This window comes from Hyaena hyaena, unplaced genomic scaffold, assembly GCF_003009895.1.
Source record: "Hyaena hyaena isolate Hyena2069 unplaced genomic scaffold, ASM300989v1 scaffold_1296, whole genome shotgun sequence".
NCBI classification, from domain to species: Eukaryota; Metazoa; Chordata; class Mammalia; order Carnivora; family Hyaenidae; genus Hyaena; species Hyaena hyaena.
The window spans coordinates 339,850-357,997 of record NW_024081931.1 but is presented as its reverse complement, the minus strand read 5'-3'; the positions used below and the strand labels follow the sequence as shown (position 1 = coordinate 357,997).

Below are 18,148 nucleotides of genomic sequence, written 5' to 3'. Positions count from 1 at the left end.
GAGTACATGAGTTGGGGAGAGGCAGAGAGAGAGAGACAGAGAGAGAGAGGAAGAGAGAGACAGAGAGAGGGAGAGAGAATCTCAAGTGAGTGCCATGCCCAGCGTGGAGCTTGATGGGGGCTCAATCTTACAGCCATGAGATCATGACCTGACTCGAAATCAAGAGTCAGACGCCCAACTGACTGAGCCACTCAGGCACCCCTCTGAAGCCCTCTCTAGATGGTGGTGGAGACTGTTCAAGACACTCATAATGCATCCTGTGCTGCCCATCACAGAACCTTGTGTGTGGTATACAGGTAGCTAATGTTTGTCTGACTTAAGCTGTGGTAGAAGTTCCATAGCCACCAGCTCTTTATCGAACTCTATCTAGAAGAGCAGAGTGAGTGCCCCAGAGCCCTGGCTGCATACTCCACAGGCATCCTCATTGCTTAGCTGCTGGGCTCCTGGTGTCCACTGTGGACTAGGGGCTTGGTGTGAACAACTGACTGTGATGTTGAACTCCAGAAGGTTGAATTCTTGTTGTATTTCCAGAGCTCTCTAGGGGTCATAATGATAATTCATAGAAACAACAGTTTATTGCCAAATGTTAAAGGCCCATGTTTCCTTTAGGGGTCCTGCAGGCCACATGTTTCCTCAAAAATAAAATTATAAAGAGAAGATTACATGATTCTTACCCATATAATCTGCCTTTGCTTTTGTGTAAAGGAGTGCTGTGAAGCAGGGGGTACCGGTTTCTCAATGACTCAGTTTCCTCATCTGTAAAATAGGATAATGTACCCAAATCACGGAGAGTCTTGTAAAGATTAAATGAATTTGATTAAATAAGATTAAATAGTATATAAAGTGCGCAATAAACAGAGCTTTTGTTATTATATATGTCCAATAAATGTTAGCACTTTTTTAAAAAATGTTTTTTATTTATTTCTAGGAGAGAGAGAGAGAGACAGTGTGAGCAGGGGAGGGTCAGAGAGAGAGGGAGTCACAGACTCTGAAACAGGCTCCAGGCTCTGAGCTGGCAGTCAGCACAGAGCCCGACGCGGGGCTCGAACCCACAAACCGTGAGATCATGACCTAAGTGAAAGTCGGACGCCTAACCGACTAAGCCACCCAGGAGCCCCAATGTTAGCACTTTTAATTCTATTACGATTGATGCACTGATGAATATTGTCCCCCAAATAATTTTTTTGATGTTGCCAACACTACGGAGCTATAAATCCTCACGTTCACCTAAGCTACTTTCATTCGGAAGGGATTCCAGAAATATTTCAAAAAATACCAATAATGTCAAACTTTCCCTATGAATGGTGCCAACTTTATTATACTTGTGCATGTACGTTGTCACAAACAGACATTCCTATCATTCCACATCTACATAACATCAGGCTTGTTGTGCCATTGTTAGTTACAACTCAGTTGACCTCCACAGTTGATTGTAGGTATTAAAAAAACTGTGACTGGAAAGGAATAGCAATTTACTTCTAACTCCTTGAAGTGCTGGATTCTCGAGGGGCTGAAAATTACAGTTACGTGGTTGAGGCAGTGAAGTCCACAGTGCTTTCCTTTCCCTCTCCCATTTCAAAGAAACACGTGTCCAAAAGGCCTTCTTCTCCCTTGAGGATCTTGACGTGGTCGTGTTATATCCAAGTGCAAAACTATGACAATACCGCTCACCCCAGCTGCCAACAGTAACATGTAGTGACATGCTGCAGCTGAAGAGGGAGAATGGTCCCTTTATGGTGACTGCTTTGGAATTATAAATATTTTCATTTCTCTGTAGGAGATGGCTCGTGGAAGAGAGGAGACAAACATGACTTTGAAGCGAAGCAAGCATACTCATCCCTGCAGACAATCACTCTACTGAGGACAGTGAAGCCGGAGTTCGAGAAGTTTTCCATGGAGGTGAAAAGTTCTGTTGAGAAACAAGGACTCAATGAGGAGGATTATGTAAGTGCTTGATTATGAGCCGAGACCTTCAGCATCCCGAAAACCGTCTTTTAATTAAATCAGAGGTGACAGTGTCCCATTCTGAACCATTCAAAAATTCCTAGGTTCAGGTCTGAAAGTCACTGAGCTTTTTGTCTGTTGTTTTCTTTCTGGCCAGTTCCCCCCTCCTCCATCTCCCCCACCCCACTTTTTCCAACTGCTGCAGGAAGGAAAATTGCTTTTTGTGGGTACTTGTGACCATGCTGAGTAGATGTCTGTAGACTTCCGTGGCCTGTTCGACTGGGGGCATGGTGGGGGAGAAGATGGATGAAGAATGCCAAAGTATTTCATGCCTAATTTTTCCAAAGCTTGATGGCACATTATATTTTAGATTTTAGAAGGCTCTTTCTTTTGGCAACCTTTGTGGCAACTCTGCTTTTCTCTCCTGTGGTAGCATCACTTCCCCTTGGGAATTAAACTTCCCACTCCATTAGTGGTGTTGTTATGGATGCATTTTGCCAGGGTGGACTAGGGTCAGAAGTTTTGGCCACACCAAGGATGGAGCAGAGGAACTCACTTGAGAGGTGGCACGGAAGACAGCCAACCACACCTCACGTGACACCATTGCTTTGCTGCTTCTGGTGCACTTTGCTATGTGGCCCCTCACACTCTGTGTCCTTTCTGCAGATTCTTTCTCAGAGCAGGGTGAGCAGTGCACTCCTCAGGCTGGTTGGGTGGGTGTGCTGGTTTTCAAAACTGCTTCACAGTGTCCAAAGCAAAAAAGAAGCACTTTCTTAATGATAGATATATGGCTTTGGATAGTCCTTGCCCAAAGTGGATAATGACCATCTTCGTAAGACCAGCTTCATTTGGTCACTTCCAAACAGGGCCTCTCTCAATTTCCTTATCTGAAGTACTACAGGGTGCTGCAGACATTGGCCTCAGACAGACCTACATTCAGAGCTACTTCTTAGCAGTGTGACTGGGGCAAATTGCACAGTCTCCGTTCAGACTACTTCCTAATGGGAGGATTACAGATAATCTATCTGAAGCATTTAGTGCTATTCTCATCACAAAGCTGGAGCTCAATAAATGATGCCTCTTTCATACTATTGTTATATTGCACCTGTCTTTGTAAGAATTTGCTATCAAATGATATAAAAAAGGTCTTATAAATATATTTGTTCATGTCTTAAATGTTATATATATGTATAATACATATATAATTTAAAATATATGCATACACGTACATACTGGACGGTACTGATCTAGAAAGTCAAAAGGCGCGCGAGTGTGTGTGTGTGTGTGTGTGTGTGTGTTGCAAATGTGAGCCACATATGTAACTTAAAATGTCTAGTAGCTACATTTTTAAGAATGATTTCAGGAATAGAATTTAGTGATTCATCACTTACATATAACAGCCAGTGCTCATCCCAACAAGTGCCCTCCTTTTAATGCCTCTTGCCCATTTAGTGCATCCCCCCCACTCAACACTCCTCCAGCAACCCACGGTTTGTTCTCTGCATTTACGAGTCTCTTACGGTTTGTTTCCTTGTCTGTTTTTATATCATTTTTGCTTCCCTTTCCTTATGTTCATCTGTTTTATATTTTAAGTTCCGCATATGAATGAAATCATGTGATATTTGTCTTTCTCTGACTGACTTGTTTCCCTTAGCTTAATACACTCTATTTCCATCCACGTTGTTGCAAATGGCAAGATTTCATTCTTTTTGATCAGTGAGTAATATTTCATTGTAAATATAAACCACATCTTCTTTATCCATTCATCAGTCGATGGACATTTGGTCTCTTTCCATGATTTGGCTATTGTTGATAGTGCTGTTATAAACATTGGGGCGCATATGCCCCTTCAAACCTAGTAGCTACATTTTTAAAAAGTTAAAATAACCAGGTGAAATTAATTTGAATAGTACATTTTATTTAACTCACATATAAAATGTTCTTTCAATATTTAATCAATATAAAAACTATGGATGAGACTATGTACTCTTTTTATTATATAAAGTCTTTGAAATCAATGTGTATTTTACCCTTACAGCATATCTTAATTCAGTTCAAATGCTCAGTAGCCATGTGACTAGTGGCTACTATACTGGACCGTGGGTTCTGAATAATGAAAGAAGTAGAGCTTTTGCAATAGAGCCCAAGTTGAAGGAAACCTATGATAGTATTGTCATCATCCAAATCCTTTGCTTCATGAATAGGAAAGAATATAAAGGGCACTGAGCACTTTTTGTTTGCTCCCCTACCTGAGGGGGGTAGCTGTTGAAGTTCAAGTATTACAGTAGAGGCTGTCTAATATAATGATACTTCTTGGGCAGAAGAAGTATGTATCTTTGTACCTACTACAAAGATCCATAATATATTCCAAACCATGTGTTAATGGTTTAGAGATTAGTTGTAGTTGTAGATTTTACTACTGCTTCTCTCTGATGATAACATCATTAAAACTGACTTTACAAATAAATAAAAAGTAGAAGTAGAAATTTAGAACTCATTATAGTAATTTGTTCCAGTTCTGAAAATGTGGAAAATGTGTCTACTTTTCATATTTATGTGTGTTTTAGTTGGGCTCTTTTGAGTTCACCAGGTTAGTTTAGACAGGAGGTTGTGGGGAGTATGTGGAAGAGGGAGATATGGGAGTCAAAGGCCCAGCGGCTGGTGCAGCTGGGTCTCACAGGTGCAAGACCTCACTCTACTGCAGCAGGAGATGCTTAGCACAGTCAGCAAGGCTTGGTGGTCTTCATTCTAGGGCCCAGCTCTTTTCTAGGTCTTTATGCTTCTCTTCTTTGTACTAATGGGTTGTCTTATCCACTTTCTTGGAACTTCAGTTCATGACACTCATCACAGGCTCTTCAGCCTCTGCTATTGATTTCAAATCCAGCAACTTTGGTGGACTCTCTTATTAGTTCTAAAACTTACTGCTCATTCTTTAAACAATCACATGACTCGTGAATAGTGATGATTTTGTTTCTTTTCAATTCTTCTTCTAAGTATGCTTAATTAAAAGTGTACTTCAGGGGCGCCTGGGTGGCTTAGTCGTTTAAGCATCCGACTTTCACTTAGGTCATGATCTCGCGGTTCGTGGGTTCGAGCCCCGCATCGGGCTCTGTGCTGACTGCCAGCTCAGAGCCTGGAGCCTGTTTCAGAGTCTGTATCTCCCTCTCTCTCTGACCCTCCCCTGCTCATGCTGTCTCTCTCTCTCTCTCTCCTAGAAATAAAAAAAAAAAAGTGTACTTCAATAAATTAAGCATATTAAATTAAGTACAGTTAATTAAAACTTTTAATGGCACTGGCTAGGATTCCAGTAAGAATTGAATATAAGCAGTGATAGTGGGCATCCTTGCCATGTTCTTAACTTTACTACAAACAGCATATAGCATATTTCATATCTGTTCATATCACCATTTAAACATAATGTTTAGTGTGAGGTTTTTGGTAGAGTCCTTATTAGATTATGAAAGTTCCCTTCTATTCTTTGTTGATGAAGTTTTGTTTTGTCTTGACAAAATTACATCTTTTATTAGAATAACTGAAACAAATAGCATAACAAGCATCAAAGTTTATATAATGTAGGTTTAAGTTTATATAATGTAGGTTAGGGGAAAGGCTTTTGGACACAGGTTAAAAAAATTTTTTTAATGTTTGTTTATTTTGAGAGAGAAAGAGAGATAGAGAGCAAGCAGGAGAGAGGCAGAGAGAAGGAAACAGAGAATCCCAAGTAGGCTACACACCGTCAGTGCAGAGCCCGATGCGGGGCTTGATCTCATCAACTGTGATAAGTTTTACAATCTACTGTCTTTGCAACTTTCAAATATATGATACAGTATTGTTAACTATAGTCATCATACTATACATTAGATTCCCAGAACTTATTTATCCTATAACTGAAAGTTTTTGTACCTTTTAATCACCTGCATCACTAGATTTTTCTAATTTTAATAATGTTTACACTCCTGGCATAGCTTTGGTCTCTCTACACTTCAAGACTTTGAGCTTTTCTATTACCCAGGTATATTGTGGAGAATGAGATTTTGGTTGAATCTATGCCTGTTTGTCAAGGTGCAGCTTCTTCGGCTGGGTCACCTCAGAGGCTATTGGCAGTCTGGACATTAGCGTCTCAAGGTTAAATATCTACTCCTGTTTGCCTTGTCTTTGGTGGGTAATGAGGTGGGTGCATGTGTGTGGTGTATAGAAAATCAGATTGCTGGGGCACTTGGGTGGCTCGGCTGGTTAAGCGGCCTACTCCAGCTCGGATCATGATCTAGTGGTTTGTGAGTTCGAGCTCTGCATCAGGCTCTGTGCTGACAGCTCAGAGCCTGGAGCCTGCTTCAGATTCTGTGTCTCCCTTTCTCTCTGCCCCTCCCCTGCTCATGCTCTCTCTCTCTCTCTCTCTCTCTCAGAAATAAATAAAACATTTTTAAAAATTAAAAAAGAGGAGGATTATTAAAAAAGAAAATCAGGTTGCTTAGGGCTCGACTATCATTAGGACTGTGGGTGTTGCATGTACTGTAGTGGTCATTATACGTGAGTCTTATGATGATATTTCTACCATTCCTGTGGATAATATAAACATATTTTTTAAAGTTCATTTGTTTTCTTACTAATGAACCTACTGGAGACCTGTTCCATTCTGATACATCATGCTTTAGCCGGGTGCCCGGGCCTCCTGGAGACAGTGTAGCCTGATGGTTAACTAGCAGGCTGGGCATTTCATAGACCAGGCTCTGTCGCTTACAGTTCTTACCTTGGGCATGTTTCTGAAACTGTGCTTAGTTTACTGGCTCTAAAATGAGTATAATAATTTTTAACTGGCAAGGCTGTTGAAAGAACTCAAGAATTGTATATGAACGATACTTAACACAATGTCAGGCACTTTGTAATTATTCAATGGATGATAGCTATTATTTCTCTTACTCTTTTTTCTTACACTCCAGGCCAAAGTGTATGATGCTCCTGCATAACTAGTACTTCTACGTAGCTTCCAGATCTCAACTCAGACACTGTCATCACAGGATGTGTCTTTCCTGAACTCCAGACCATCTTATGGCGCTCTGATCCTTTCCATCATAGCCTCTCAGCTATGTCTGGGATTTTCCAATTAAATCTTACCTCTTCTACCAGACTGTCAACTCTGAAAGCAGGAACTCTGTCTGTTTCTGTTCATTCTTGCATCCTCTTGCTGTCGGCTTGGCATGAAGGAAGCAGCCAGTACACTTACACTTTTATTATGATGCTTATTATTTTAGTTATTATTGAACCAGAGGACATCAAATTCAACCTACTCCTCGCATGGTGATGGGAAGGTAGGAACTGAGGTCCAGGAAGGTGAGGTGGCCTTTCCAAATGTAGCCCGTATGCTGTAATCAATATAACAATGTTGAGTGGTGAATAAATCCTATGCCTAGACCTTGTTAGGTCCACAAAGCCAGGAGTTCACTTTCACTTACAGTGTGGGAGGTGGTATTGGGAGATAGGAATGGGTTTTCACAACGTGGATTCTGAAGACCCTCTGGCAAAATCTAACTTTAGATTTCATCACAAGTCCGAAGTTCGAGGTAAATCTCTGCTGGAGAGGCCCTCAAGTAGCAAAGGGGCTCCCAGCGTGGCTCGGACAAGTGTTTGTGGAGTGCCTGCCTGCCTGGCTTTCTCTAGTGGTGTTTATTGTGTTGCCCGTGTGGGCAGTGGCTCTGACTCAAGGGTATCTTAATGGGTGTTTGACCTTTGCCGTGTGAGTGGTTCCAATTCTCCGGCACTGGCATTTGGTTTGAGAAGGTGCTGTGTGGTGGCTAAGCCAAGATTAGTTGCATCCCTTGACTCCTGGTTCAGTGATTTCTTTTTCCACTACATCAGTCTGACCCTTTTATTAACAACATGCCCACTATGGGGGTGAACCCGTGACCTGAAGATTAAGTGTCTCAGACCCGACAAGTGAGCCTGGCAGGAGACACAGGCTGAAGGACTTCCTTCCTTTTCCTGCACCCTGCCTGCACAAACACACACTTCTGAGATATCAGTTTCCCCTTACTCTTTCACACACTTCACAAAATCTACTAGGACTCTGTCTCTTCTTCATCGGCAGCAACCTGTATTCCCTGTTTTCTTCTGGAATGTAAATCATTATTTCTTAGATCATGAGATGTCATTTACTGTGCTCCAGAGAACATGGCTTGGAGCTTGATCTCTGACCATGCAGTGATCCCATCTGGGGTGGGGTCCTCATCACCTACAAACTCTTAAGCAGGTGTATAAATATCCATGGCCATGAGCTCTGGAAGCCCACAAGATCTGCATTTCTGTGCCAGCATGGATATAAAACATTACACGCCTTCAGTGTAAAACATTCTCATACACTGACGGTACACACAGAGATGCGGACAATTTATCTTGTAGCAGACCGTGTATGGAGCCTATGTGAAAATATCCATGTTTCTAGTGAAATGACATTAAACACAGTGGAGTGGGCTAATTTAGTTCTTTAGTGAGAAGTTCCTTCCAAATCCACCCAAGTTTCCACGACCTCTTTAAGTGGATAATGGTCTCTTGACTTAGTGTGCATTAACTCTATACTTATGTATAAACTCTTGTGTGTAAGTGAAACATGTGCATATTTCTAGAGAGAGGGCCCAGTACCCTCCACTTGATTTTTTTTTTTTTTACAAATAGTTTATTGTCAAATTAGTTTCCACATAACACTCAGTGCTCATCCCCACAAGTGTCCTCCACCATGCCCATCCCTCCTCCCCGCCACATCCATCAGTCCTCAGTTTTTGTCAGCATTCAAGAGTCTCTCATGGTTTGCCTCTCTCCCTTTCCCCCACCATTTCCCCCCTTCTTCTCTCCCTTGTTCCTCAGTTAAGTTCCTCCTAATCCTCCTATATGTGCAAACATATGATATTTGTCCTTCTCTTCCTGACTTATTTCGCTCAGCATAACACCCTCAAGGTCCATCCGTGTTGCTACACATGGCCAGATTTCATTGTTTCTCATTGCCATGGAGTATTCCATGGTATAGATAAACCACATCTTCTTGATCCATTCATCTGTTGATGGACACTTAGGCTCTTTCCATGTTTTAGCTATTGTGGAGAGTGCTGCTATGAACATTGGGGTACATGTGCTCCTATGCCTCAGCATTTCTGTATCCCTTGGGTAAATTCCTAGCAGTGCTATTGCTGGGTCCTAGGGGAGTTCTAGTGTTAGTTTCCTGAGGAACCTCCACACTGTTTTCCAGAGGGGCTGTACCAGTTTACATTCCCACCAACAGTGTAGGAGGGTGCCCGTTTCTCCACATCCTCGCCAGCATCTAGAGTTCTCTGATTTGCTCATTTTAGCCACTCTGACTGGTGTGAGGTGGTATCTCAGTGTGGTTTTGAGTTGTATTTCCCTGATGACCCTCCACTTGATTTTTAATGGGGTCGTTGTCACAGAAAAGTAAGAATCGTTGACCTAGACCATGGCTACTCAGTAAGCCTTTTGCTCAGTTATTGTCCGAAGCCCTGTTCATTCTCACGGACAGGGGACAGCATGGTGTATGCACTGCTGCATTGAGAAATCACTCCCCTGGAAGAAAATGAAGAAACACTTAGTTGCTTGAAGATTTCCTGATCTTAAATTCAAAAACTAGTTAGTTAGTTTTTGTTAGTTTTATTGCTGAGATGAAAGAGATACGAAGTCATTCCTTCCTTCCTTCATTCTGGGCTAGAGAGTCAGCCTAGCCTTTCCAATCGCTAGTGTTTTCACATTATGTCTTTAAGATGTAGACTCAACTTTGTCCTTGCTACTATTTCTCAGTTTGGCCCGAGCCAGTGCTGGAGACGTCTTTTCCCCTCTGGCAGCCCGTCTGACTTCTCATTTGTGTAAATCCCATTCTTGGCCTTTCCCCTTTCTCCCTATTGTGTTTGGCACTTCTGACGCCCATTCACTGCTCGGCTTCATGAACAGTTGGCTCTGCCATTGGGTGAGGCTCACCTTCTTTCCCTGATGTTGTTGCTGTTTAAATCAAAATAATACATGCCATTCTAGATTGAATGTAACAAGCGAAAAAAAAGAAACAGACTGAATTAAAAATAAATTTGTGGTGCTGTAAGAGTTGCAGACAAACAGGAGTGTCCTGGTGTTCTCTACTCCTTACTCCCATTCCATAGAGGCAATAATTCTCAATGTTTCTATTGGCTGCTTCTGTTGTTTATCTCTGTATTTCTAAAGCAGCATCTTGATATTGCTGTTTTTGATATGAAAAGTTTGACATAGCTCATTATTTCCTAAAATGGAAAAAGACTCAGTTCCTTTATACACTTTCTTTCCAAATACGTGCTTTTCCTTTCATCCTCCCAACATTTTGTAGCATAGATTTTAGTTACAGGTACATTCATAAAATAAAATTTGAACAATAGCTGTCCCGCCATATTAAGAGCTATTATTATTATGACCATAGATATATTGAACGATGTAGCAGAACCATGTAATGTTCTATGATTACAGTTCCTTGTGGATCTAGATTTTTTTCTCTGAAGTTAATACTTTCCTTGCTTTTTAAAATTTGCTTCCATGTAGTTCTGTTTCATTGTCATTCCCTCATTCTCATTCCATAGAATGATGTTAGTGATTTTTTTTTTTAGCCTTTTGTTTTCCTGCTCCAGCTTAGAGCAATTACTTATATATCCTTTAGTATCAACCTGGAAATGTCCTTCAGTTTTCTCCTGTATTGATTCCCCTTTATCTTGGTTATTAAATCTCCTCCATAGTTGAATTTCACCTTAGTTTTGAAGAACAAGATGATACTAGTGGAAAATCTTTTGAGACTTTGAATATCAGAAGACATTTTGCTATCTATCTACCTATCTATCTATCTATCTATCTATCTATCTATCTATCTGTTTGTCTGTCTATCTCTCTCTCTATCTAATTTAGTTGGGTATAAAATTTTAGTTTAAGGATTAATTTTCCTCCACATTTTGGTGCCATTGTTCTATTGTTTTGCAGATTTTGGTGTTATCATTCTGATTTTTCATCTTTTTCATGTTATTTTCTTTTTCTCTATCTCGAAGCCTTTACTATTTTCTTTATATAATAGTGATGGCTTACTCAAGAGTCTAGTCAGGAAAAATTAAGTAATTCAACAGAAGGAATTTAATAGGAGAAACTAACTTTAAAGTGGAGGAAGAGCCGAAACACCAAATAGAATAGTAAGGCAAGCCAGAAATTAGCAACAGCAAAAAGCCATTAGCACCTCCCAAGCTAGAAGGACCAGGGAAGAGAGTTTTATGGGGATCAAAGACTTAGAGCTGCTCATAGGAGCTAGCAGCATGGAAGAAATGCAACCTCTCCTAGAGATGCTACCTAAGGCTAGGTGAGAGAGGTGGCTTTCCTCTTCTTCCTGACTCTTCCACTAGTGCTCCTTTTGGCTGAACCAACCAGAAGTCAGCTGATAGGGAAATGCAGCCTGGAAGAATCGTCTTCCTATGATTTAGAGCAAGCAAAGCAGATGTAGGAAGGGAAATGAATTGGAGACCATAAGGGAGACCAGCGGCTAACTCGTGCTCTGATATTTCACAATGCTTTCACCTTGTGTGTGTCTTTTAAATTCTTTGGGCTGGTCAATTTGCTTGCTCTTTCCAGAAATTTTAAAGTTGGATGTAGGCTCTTGTCCATCAATTCTCTAACTTTTTTCTCCCATTTTTCAACTCCGCCTTTTTCTTTTCCTTTCTGAGAGATTGCCTCATCTTTATCTTCCAAAGTGTCCATTGAATTTTAAATTTCTGCTCTCATCTTAAATTTATAAGAGCTCTCTCTTTTTCTCTGAGTGACTTTTTCTAAAAAACAGTACCCTGATATTGCTTCCTGAATTCAATGTCTTATCTTTCTGCATATATCCTTTCATAGTTCTAGAACACATTTCTTTCACATTTTAACTTATCTGAGGTTGGGATCCACTTTATAATTGGTAGATGGTCATAATTTAGTAAATAGAATTTTTTTCTAAGGGAAAATAAAACAAAGGTGCTTTTTACAATTCTGGTATCTTACTTTTGCCGAGACAAGGTGTTTTTTGTAAGTTTTGTTTTACTTACATTACATTTTGCTTACATCGGATTCCCTTTAAAATATTAATTTTGATTTCTTTCTCTTTCATATTACAAGGCTTTCTTAAACTGTTGGTAATCCTTAGCTGTCTATTTATACTTAAGGGTGAGCCATGAAAGAGGCTATCTAGAAGTTCTGCATTCATGGGAACTTGTCTAGAGGTAGACTTTATTATAGTGTAATAACATGTTAAGCTAGCTTTTTCAAAGGGTTATCCTAAATATGGAGGTTGTATTTCTTAGGCTTATCAGTTTTATTAAAGAATTCTTCTCCAGTGGAGCACCTGGATGGCTCAGTTGGTTAAGCATCTGACTTCGACTCAGGTCATGATCTCATGTTTCTTTTGTTTGAGCCTGGCATCCAGCTCTGCACGGAGAGTGTGGAACCTTCCTGATATTCTCTCTCTCCCTCTCTGCTCCTCCCCCACTTGCACAGGTACACACTCTCTCACTCTCTCAAAATAAATAAACTTAAAAAATTTTTTTAATATAAGAAAAATGAATTTTCCTCCAGATCTCTTCTTCAGAATCATAAGCCTTTCCTACATTCTGGAAGCCCATGGTGGGGAAGCCTCACCATTAGGATTGCAGACTTCACTTTAACCTCATTTTTAGTTTTATGCTTCACCCCATCTCCAGATGTGCCTGGTACCTTTCTGTTCAGATTTTTGTGTGTCAACACCTTTGGCCAATAAACCTCCTTTTTTTCTGCCTGGTTGGGAAGGGGCAATTTTTTTTCTGGGTAAGGTTTGGCGATGGCTGGAAGGGGGGTGCATTTGAGTTGAAGTGATCTGTTTATAGACTTTCAATGAACCCCACCATTTTCAACTGCAGGGCATCCCTACCTCCAGAGGTAACTAGTGTCTCCAATTTCAGGACCTCTGTACGGGAATTCTTTGTTTCTTACTGGAACTGCCTGCCCTGTTCCTGTGCAGACTCTAGTTTTAGTTTCTGGGGTCTATTGAATTGGTTACCCTTTTCCAGCTTCCAAAATTTTGTTGACGTTTCTCATCTACTATTTCCTTCCTGTACTCTTTCCACTTATAAGTTTATACCTCAAAGAATTCTTTTATTGTTGTTTTGGTAGGGATTTTGGAGGGAATGTGCGTTTTACCAGAAGTCTCCCAGGATTGTTGAATCTCAGTACCATGCAAATGTTCAAAGATGGTGATGGTGGCTTGTTTTGTTTGTTTGCTTGGTAGTGATGGGCGGGGGGTAATCTTGTTATATTCAAAGCAAGGAAAAAAGAGAATGTGTGTGTTGGAGAGAGGGCCTATCATGTTTCTATCATATTTCTTTTGGTCCCAAATGCTGTAGTTCCTTTAGAAATTCCTATTCAATTACAGATTCCCTTCCAGTGGTTACTTTTTCTTGATTTACCAGCTTAGTGCTCACTCTCTCCCCCTCACAGACATACCTGCCTTCTGTGAGTCTTTAAAAGCAATTATATACAAGCAACATACATTGACAGTAATACTAAGAAAACAGTTGTTCTTTTACAGGCTTGTCATACTGGTGTGTGAAGACCTTTTTCTATTTTGTGTCTAAGGGTAAACTCCTCTAATACAGCTTATGGATCGACTTCAATTGAAAATGATTCCTTTGTATATATACAGGAACATCGTCTAGGGATCCTATTGCCAGTATAAGTAGTTCAGTTTTTTAAAAAAATATAATTTATTTTCAGATTGGGTTCCATATAACACCCAGTGCTCATTCCAACAAGTGCCCTCCTCAGTGCCCATCACCCACTTTCCTCTCTCTCCCACCTGTAGTTTAGGTTTTAAAGTAGATTTTTTTAAAAAACCAAGTCGACTCAGTTTAAGGTTTGAAGATGAGTTATTTAAATAAAAATAATGGGAGCTATTTGTGTCCTGTTAGGTTATTTGTAATTCATTGCAGTGCAGTGGTAGCAATTTAAAGCCCTTTCTAGAATCTGCTAGGACTCTTTTATTGTAAAACAAAATATTTCAGAAAAAAAGTTAAAAACTGAGATACCACCTCACACCAGTCAGAGTGGCTAAAATGAGCAATCAGAGGACTCTAGATGCTGGTAAGGTTGTGGATAAATGGGCACCCTCCTACACTGTTGGTGGGAATGTAAACTGGTGCAGCCCCTCTGGAAAACAGTGTGGAGGTTCCTCAAAAAATTAACAATAGGGGCGCCTGGGTGGCTTAGTCGGTTAAGCATCCGACTTTCACTTAGGTCATGATCTCGCGGTTCGTGGGTTCTAGCCCCGCATCGGGCTCTGTGCTGACAACTAGCTCAGAGCCTGGAGCCTGTTTCAGAGTCTGTGACTCCCTCTCTCTCTGACCCTCCCCTGCTCACACTGTCTCTCTCTCTCTCCTAGAAATAAATAAAACATTAAAAAAAATTTAAAAAAAAATTTAACAATAGAACTCCCCTATGACCCAGCAATAGCACCGCTAGGAATTTACCCAAGGGATACAGGAGGGCTGATGCGTAGGGGCACATGTACCACAAGGTTCATAGTAGCGCTCTCAAAAATAGCCAAAACATGGAAAGAGCCTAAGTGTCCACCAACAGACGAATGGATCAAGAAGATGTGGTTTATCTATACAATGGAATACTCCATGACAATGAGAAAGAATGAAATCTGGCCATGTGTAGCAACATGGATGGAACTTGAGGGTGTTATGCTGAGCGAAATAAGTCAGGCAGAGAAGGACAGATACCATATGTTTGCACGTGTAGGAGGATTAGGAGGAACTTAACAAAGGACCATGGGGGAGAAGAAGTGGAAAAATAGTGGGGGAGAGGGAGGGAGGCAAACCATGAGAGACTCTTGAATGCTGAGAACAGACTGAGGGCTGACGGGGGTGGGGGGAGCGGGAGGGGAGTGATGGGCATGGAGGAGGGCACTTGTGGAGATGAGCACTTGGTGTTATATGGAAACCAACTTGACAATAAAGTATTCAAAAAAAAAAAAGAAAAAAAGTTAAAAGACATTTGGAAATGTAAAACATGTTAAGAGGGCCCCAGTGTGGGGTTCAGTTACTGTCCTATGCAGGACTGTTTCCTCTGAAGGTGATCCAAACCCTAGTTATCTCCGGGGTCACAGGCAGCGTTACTCTAGAGCCAAAGGCAATCCAGCTGGGAAAGAGCTCTAGAAGAGAAGGCAGAGTTTCTGACTGTGAACTAGGGCAGTGAACTTGGGCTGAGAAAGCCCTTGGCCACATTCCTTTACCTCTTGGGGCTTCCTCTATTATAAAACCAGATATTTGGGCCACCATCTCGAGAAGCTTTCCCATTCCCGGTTTTCTATTATTACATGCTGAGAGTGTTTTTCTAATTTAGAACTGTCCTCCTCTGGGTATGGAATGTACATATCCCTTACTGAAAAATCAGAAGTGCCCCCCCCCTCCATTTTAGGAGACTTTTATGACAATGTACTATTTTGCTGCTTGTAACATTACATCAGGAAAGTCTCTTGGAAATTTTCATTACTTCAGCTTTAAAAAAACAAAGGACCAACTTTTCTTCAGCTTTGAACTGGTCACCATTCTATGATATGTAACTGTTTATATATGCAAAATTCACCTCTGTATACATAAATTCCGTAATTGTAGTGTTCTGTGCTCAGTTCACATTAGCAAAGATACAGCTGCAAGTGTACTTTTGCAAACACAAAATTAGAGTCTAGTTTTTAAGAGTGGATCAGAACTGTTTTTTAGGATTTTTCCAATTAATCTCAGACATGGCTTTTTGTTGTTGTTAAAGAAAGGTGTTCTAGTTATAAAGAATGTGTAGAGTCCATTTTTTAATGAAATAATGCTGCATCCTTAGTGTTTTGGCTTTCAAATTCAGTTTCATGCTTCTTAATGCCACCTCTGTTCTTGACTTGGGGTAGAATTTGGTAAATGCTGTTTTTATTTCTAACCAGGTATTCTGAGCAGGAGGTGATTTTATAACCTTGAATATTTGCTCGTTTGAGGTTAGCGGGCCACCCATAGCTTGTTTTTTCTCCTTATTTAAACGTTGAAGATTTAACTAATTAAACAAATATTCCAGCAGCGTTTGGTGCACAGTGGTATTGTTAGGGAGGTGGGATGTGTATTTGGGCATTTCTGCTCTTCCAGGTTTCCCTCTGACACTCAAAAATGAAATGGGAAGCTTGAGAGCAGCTGATTTATCCAGCCAAGGTATTGGAACAGAGACAAGTTTAATAAATCATTGTTTAGATAGGCCACGCATTACATTTGGGAAGTCCAAAATGTTGAAAAACAACACTCTCAATGAGGGGATGGCCTAGCAGCAAAGCTGTCTAACCCAGCTTGTATTCTGACACTGGTTTTGCACAGGAACAGTGTGGGAGGTGACATCAGTTGAAAAGTTATCAGCTCATCAATAAAATCTTGGCCAGACACTTCACCCCCTCTTGTCTTACATAGTATCATTTAATTGACTCTGTATACTCTGAGATTTTTAAAAAAATTAGCTCTTCAGTGAAAGTCATGAAAGAAAAAACCCGCAGCTGATGGACGCAAGCCGTGTTGGCCGCACTTCTGGTGAGGTAGTGCACAGGAAGTTTTTGTGTCTGTGAGAGATGCATTAGAATAGAGGAGACTCCCCCTCCCCCCCCAACCAGCCGTCACCCTTTTTTGTCCTCACCCCCTTTTTTTAAGGCCAGCCAGGGAATAATTTGTCAGAATGAAAAGGCCCTTTCAGGCACTGGAGAGCTTTGCTAATTGTATTTGAAAGAGTAAAAGCAAACCACAAGTTGGCTTTTAACAGCAGAAAAATAATGAGTTCACATGCCAACGTATTAATAAGATTAGTTGTATTAGGAAAATGTAATCAGGCAGACAGTGGCACTGCAAGAGGGATGGCTTATTAAATGCCATTCTTTCTTCTAGCTAAAGAAATACCAATTGGTGTTCAGAACACATTTAAATAAAGATGTACTGAAATCTAAAATATGGTTATTTTGCTTTTCTGGAAATAAAGAGGAAGATTGCTTTGAAATTGTGTATGCTTATAACTTTTAAATCACTTTGTTGTGCCAAATTAGAATGTTTTAAAAACTTGGGAATCTCCCGATGAAAGTGCTCTTTTGTTTGGTTGTAGGTAATTATCCATTTGCTTGTGATTTTCACATACTGGCAGGTGTGGATTGCTTCATTGCAAAAATACTATTTTTTTGCAGAACAGGTGCAATCTGAAAATGTTTAAGGAAGAACCACTGTACCTTTGAAAAAGGACTTTTCCAAGCAGTAGGCTTCATTTTGACGTTTTGAAAGACAATCATTGTTTTTTTCCATTTCCATTATGTATAATGATGTAATTTCAGTTAGAAAGATATTTTGCAATAAGGGTGACAATATACTCAAATATGCATGACTAAAATAGCAATGCAGTGTGGAAATACGCTTCACAATTGAAAATCTAAGCTGTTTTACTTTTTTTTTTTCACTTCTATTGTCACTGAATGGAGTAGAGGGCATCTTAGTACATTTGGTCAAATTCTTCACAATGAAAACACAATTTAACTTATTTTTTTAATGTTTATTTATTTTTGAGAGAGAGGAAGAGAGATAGAGAGACAGAGCACAAGCAGAGAAGGGCAGAGAGAAGAGGGAGACACAGAGTGTGAAGCAGGCTCCAGAGTCTGATCTGTCAGCACAGAGCCCGACGCGGGCTTGAACTCATGGACCGTGAGATCATGACCTGAGCTGAAGTCGGATGCTTAACCAACTGAGCCACCCACGTGCCCCTTAACTTCTTTTTAGAATTGTCAGATCATGTAAAATATGGACTGTGGATACATGACCAATTCAGCTTACAGAAAGAACATGCATCAGCTCCAACAATTATACTCCTTAGTGTAAGCGAAGGAGCACATGGCAAAATTATAGAGGATGAAAGTTCTGATTGTTTTTTGGTTTTGGTTTTTGTTTTTGTTTTGTTTTTGCTTTCTCCCCTGGTTCTCCAGGGGCTCAGGGGCTCAGCATCCATCTTTTTCTACTTGGTGAGGAACTCATTTACACAAAGATACTATTTATCTTATCAGGATATCACATTTAAAGGAAGAACCTAGAAAAGGAAGATTCACATACATGAACCTAAAGGTGGTATTTTGCTGTCAGGAGGAGCCTGA

At 40.5% G+C, this 18,148-nt stretch overlaps 1 protein-coding gene across 3 annotated transcripts in view; it reads left to right on the top strand.

Annotated features, from left to right (window-relative positions):
* The window catches only part of NPR3 (natriuretic peptide receptor 3), a 71,457-nt gene that overhangs the window by 22,792 nt on the left and 30,517 nt on the right, over positions 1–18,148 (top strand). For all 3 annotated transcript variants that reach the window (XM_039223224.1, XM_039223223.1, XM_039223226.1), the window contains exon 3: positions 1,778–1,944. In XM_039223224.1, coding sequence (XP_039079155.1) covers positions 1,778–1,944 — 167 coding nt within the window. The remainder of the gene's footprint in view (positions 1–1,777; positions 1,945–18,148) is intronic.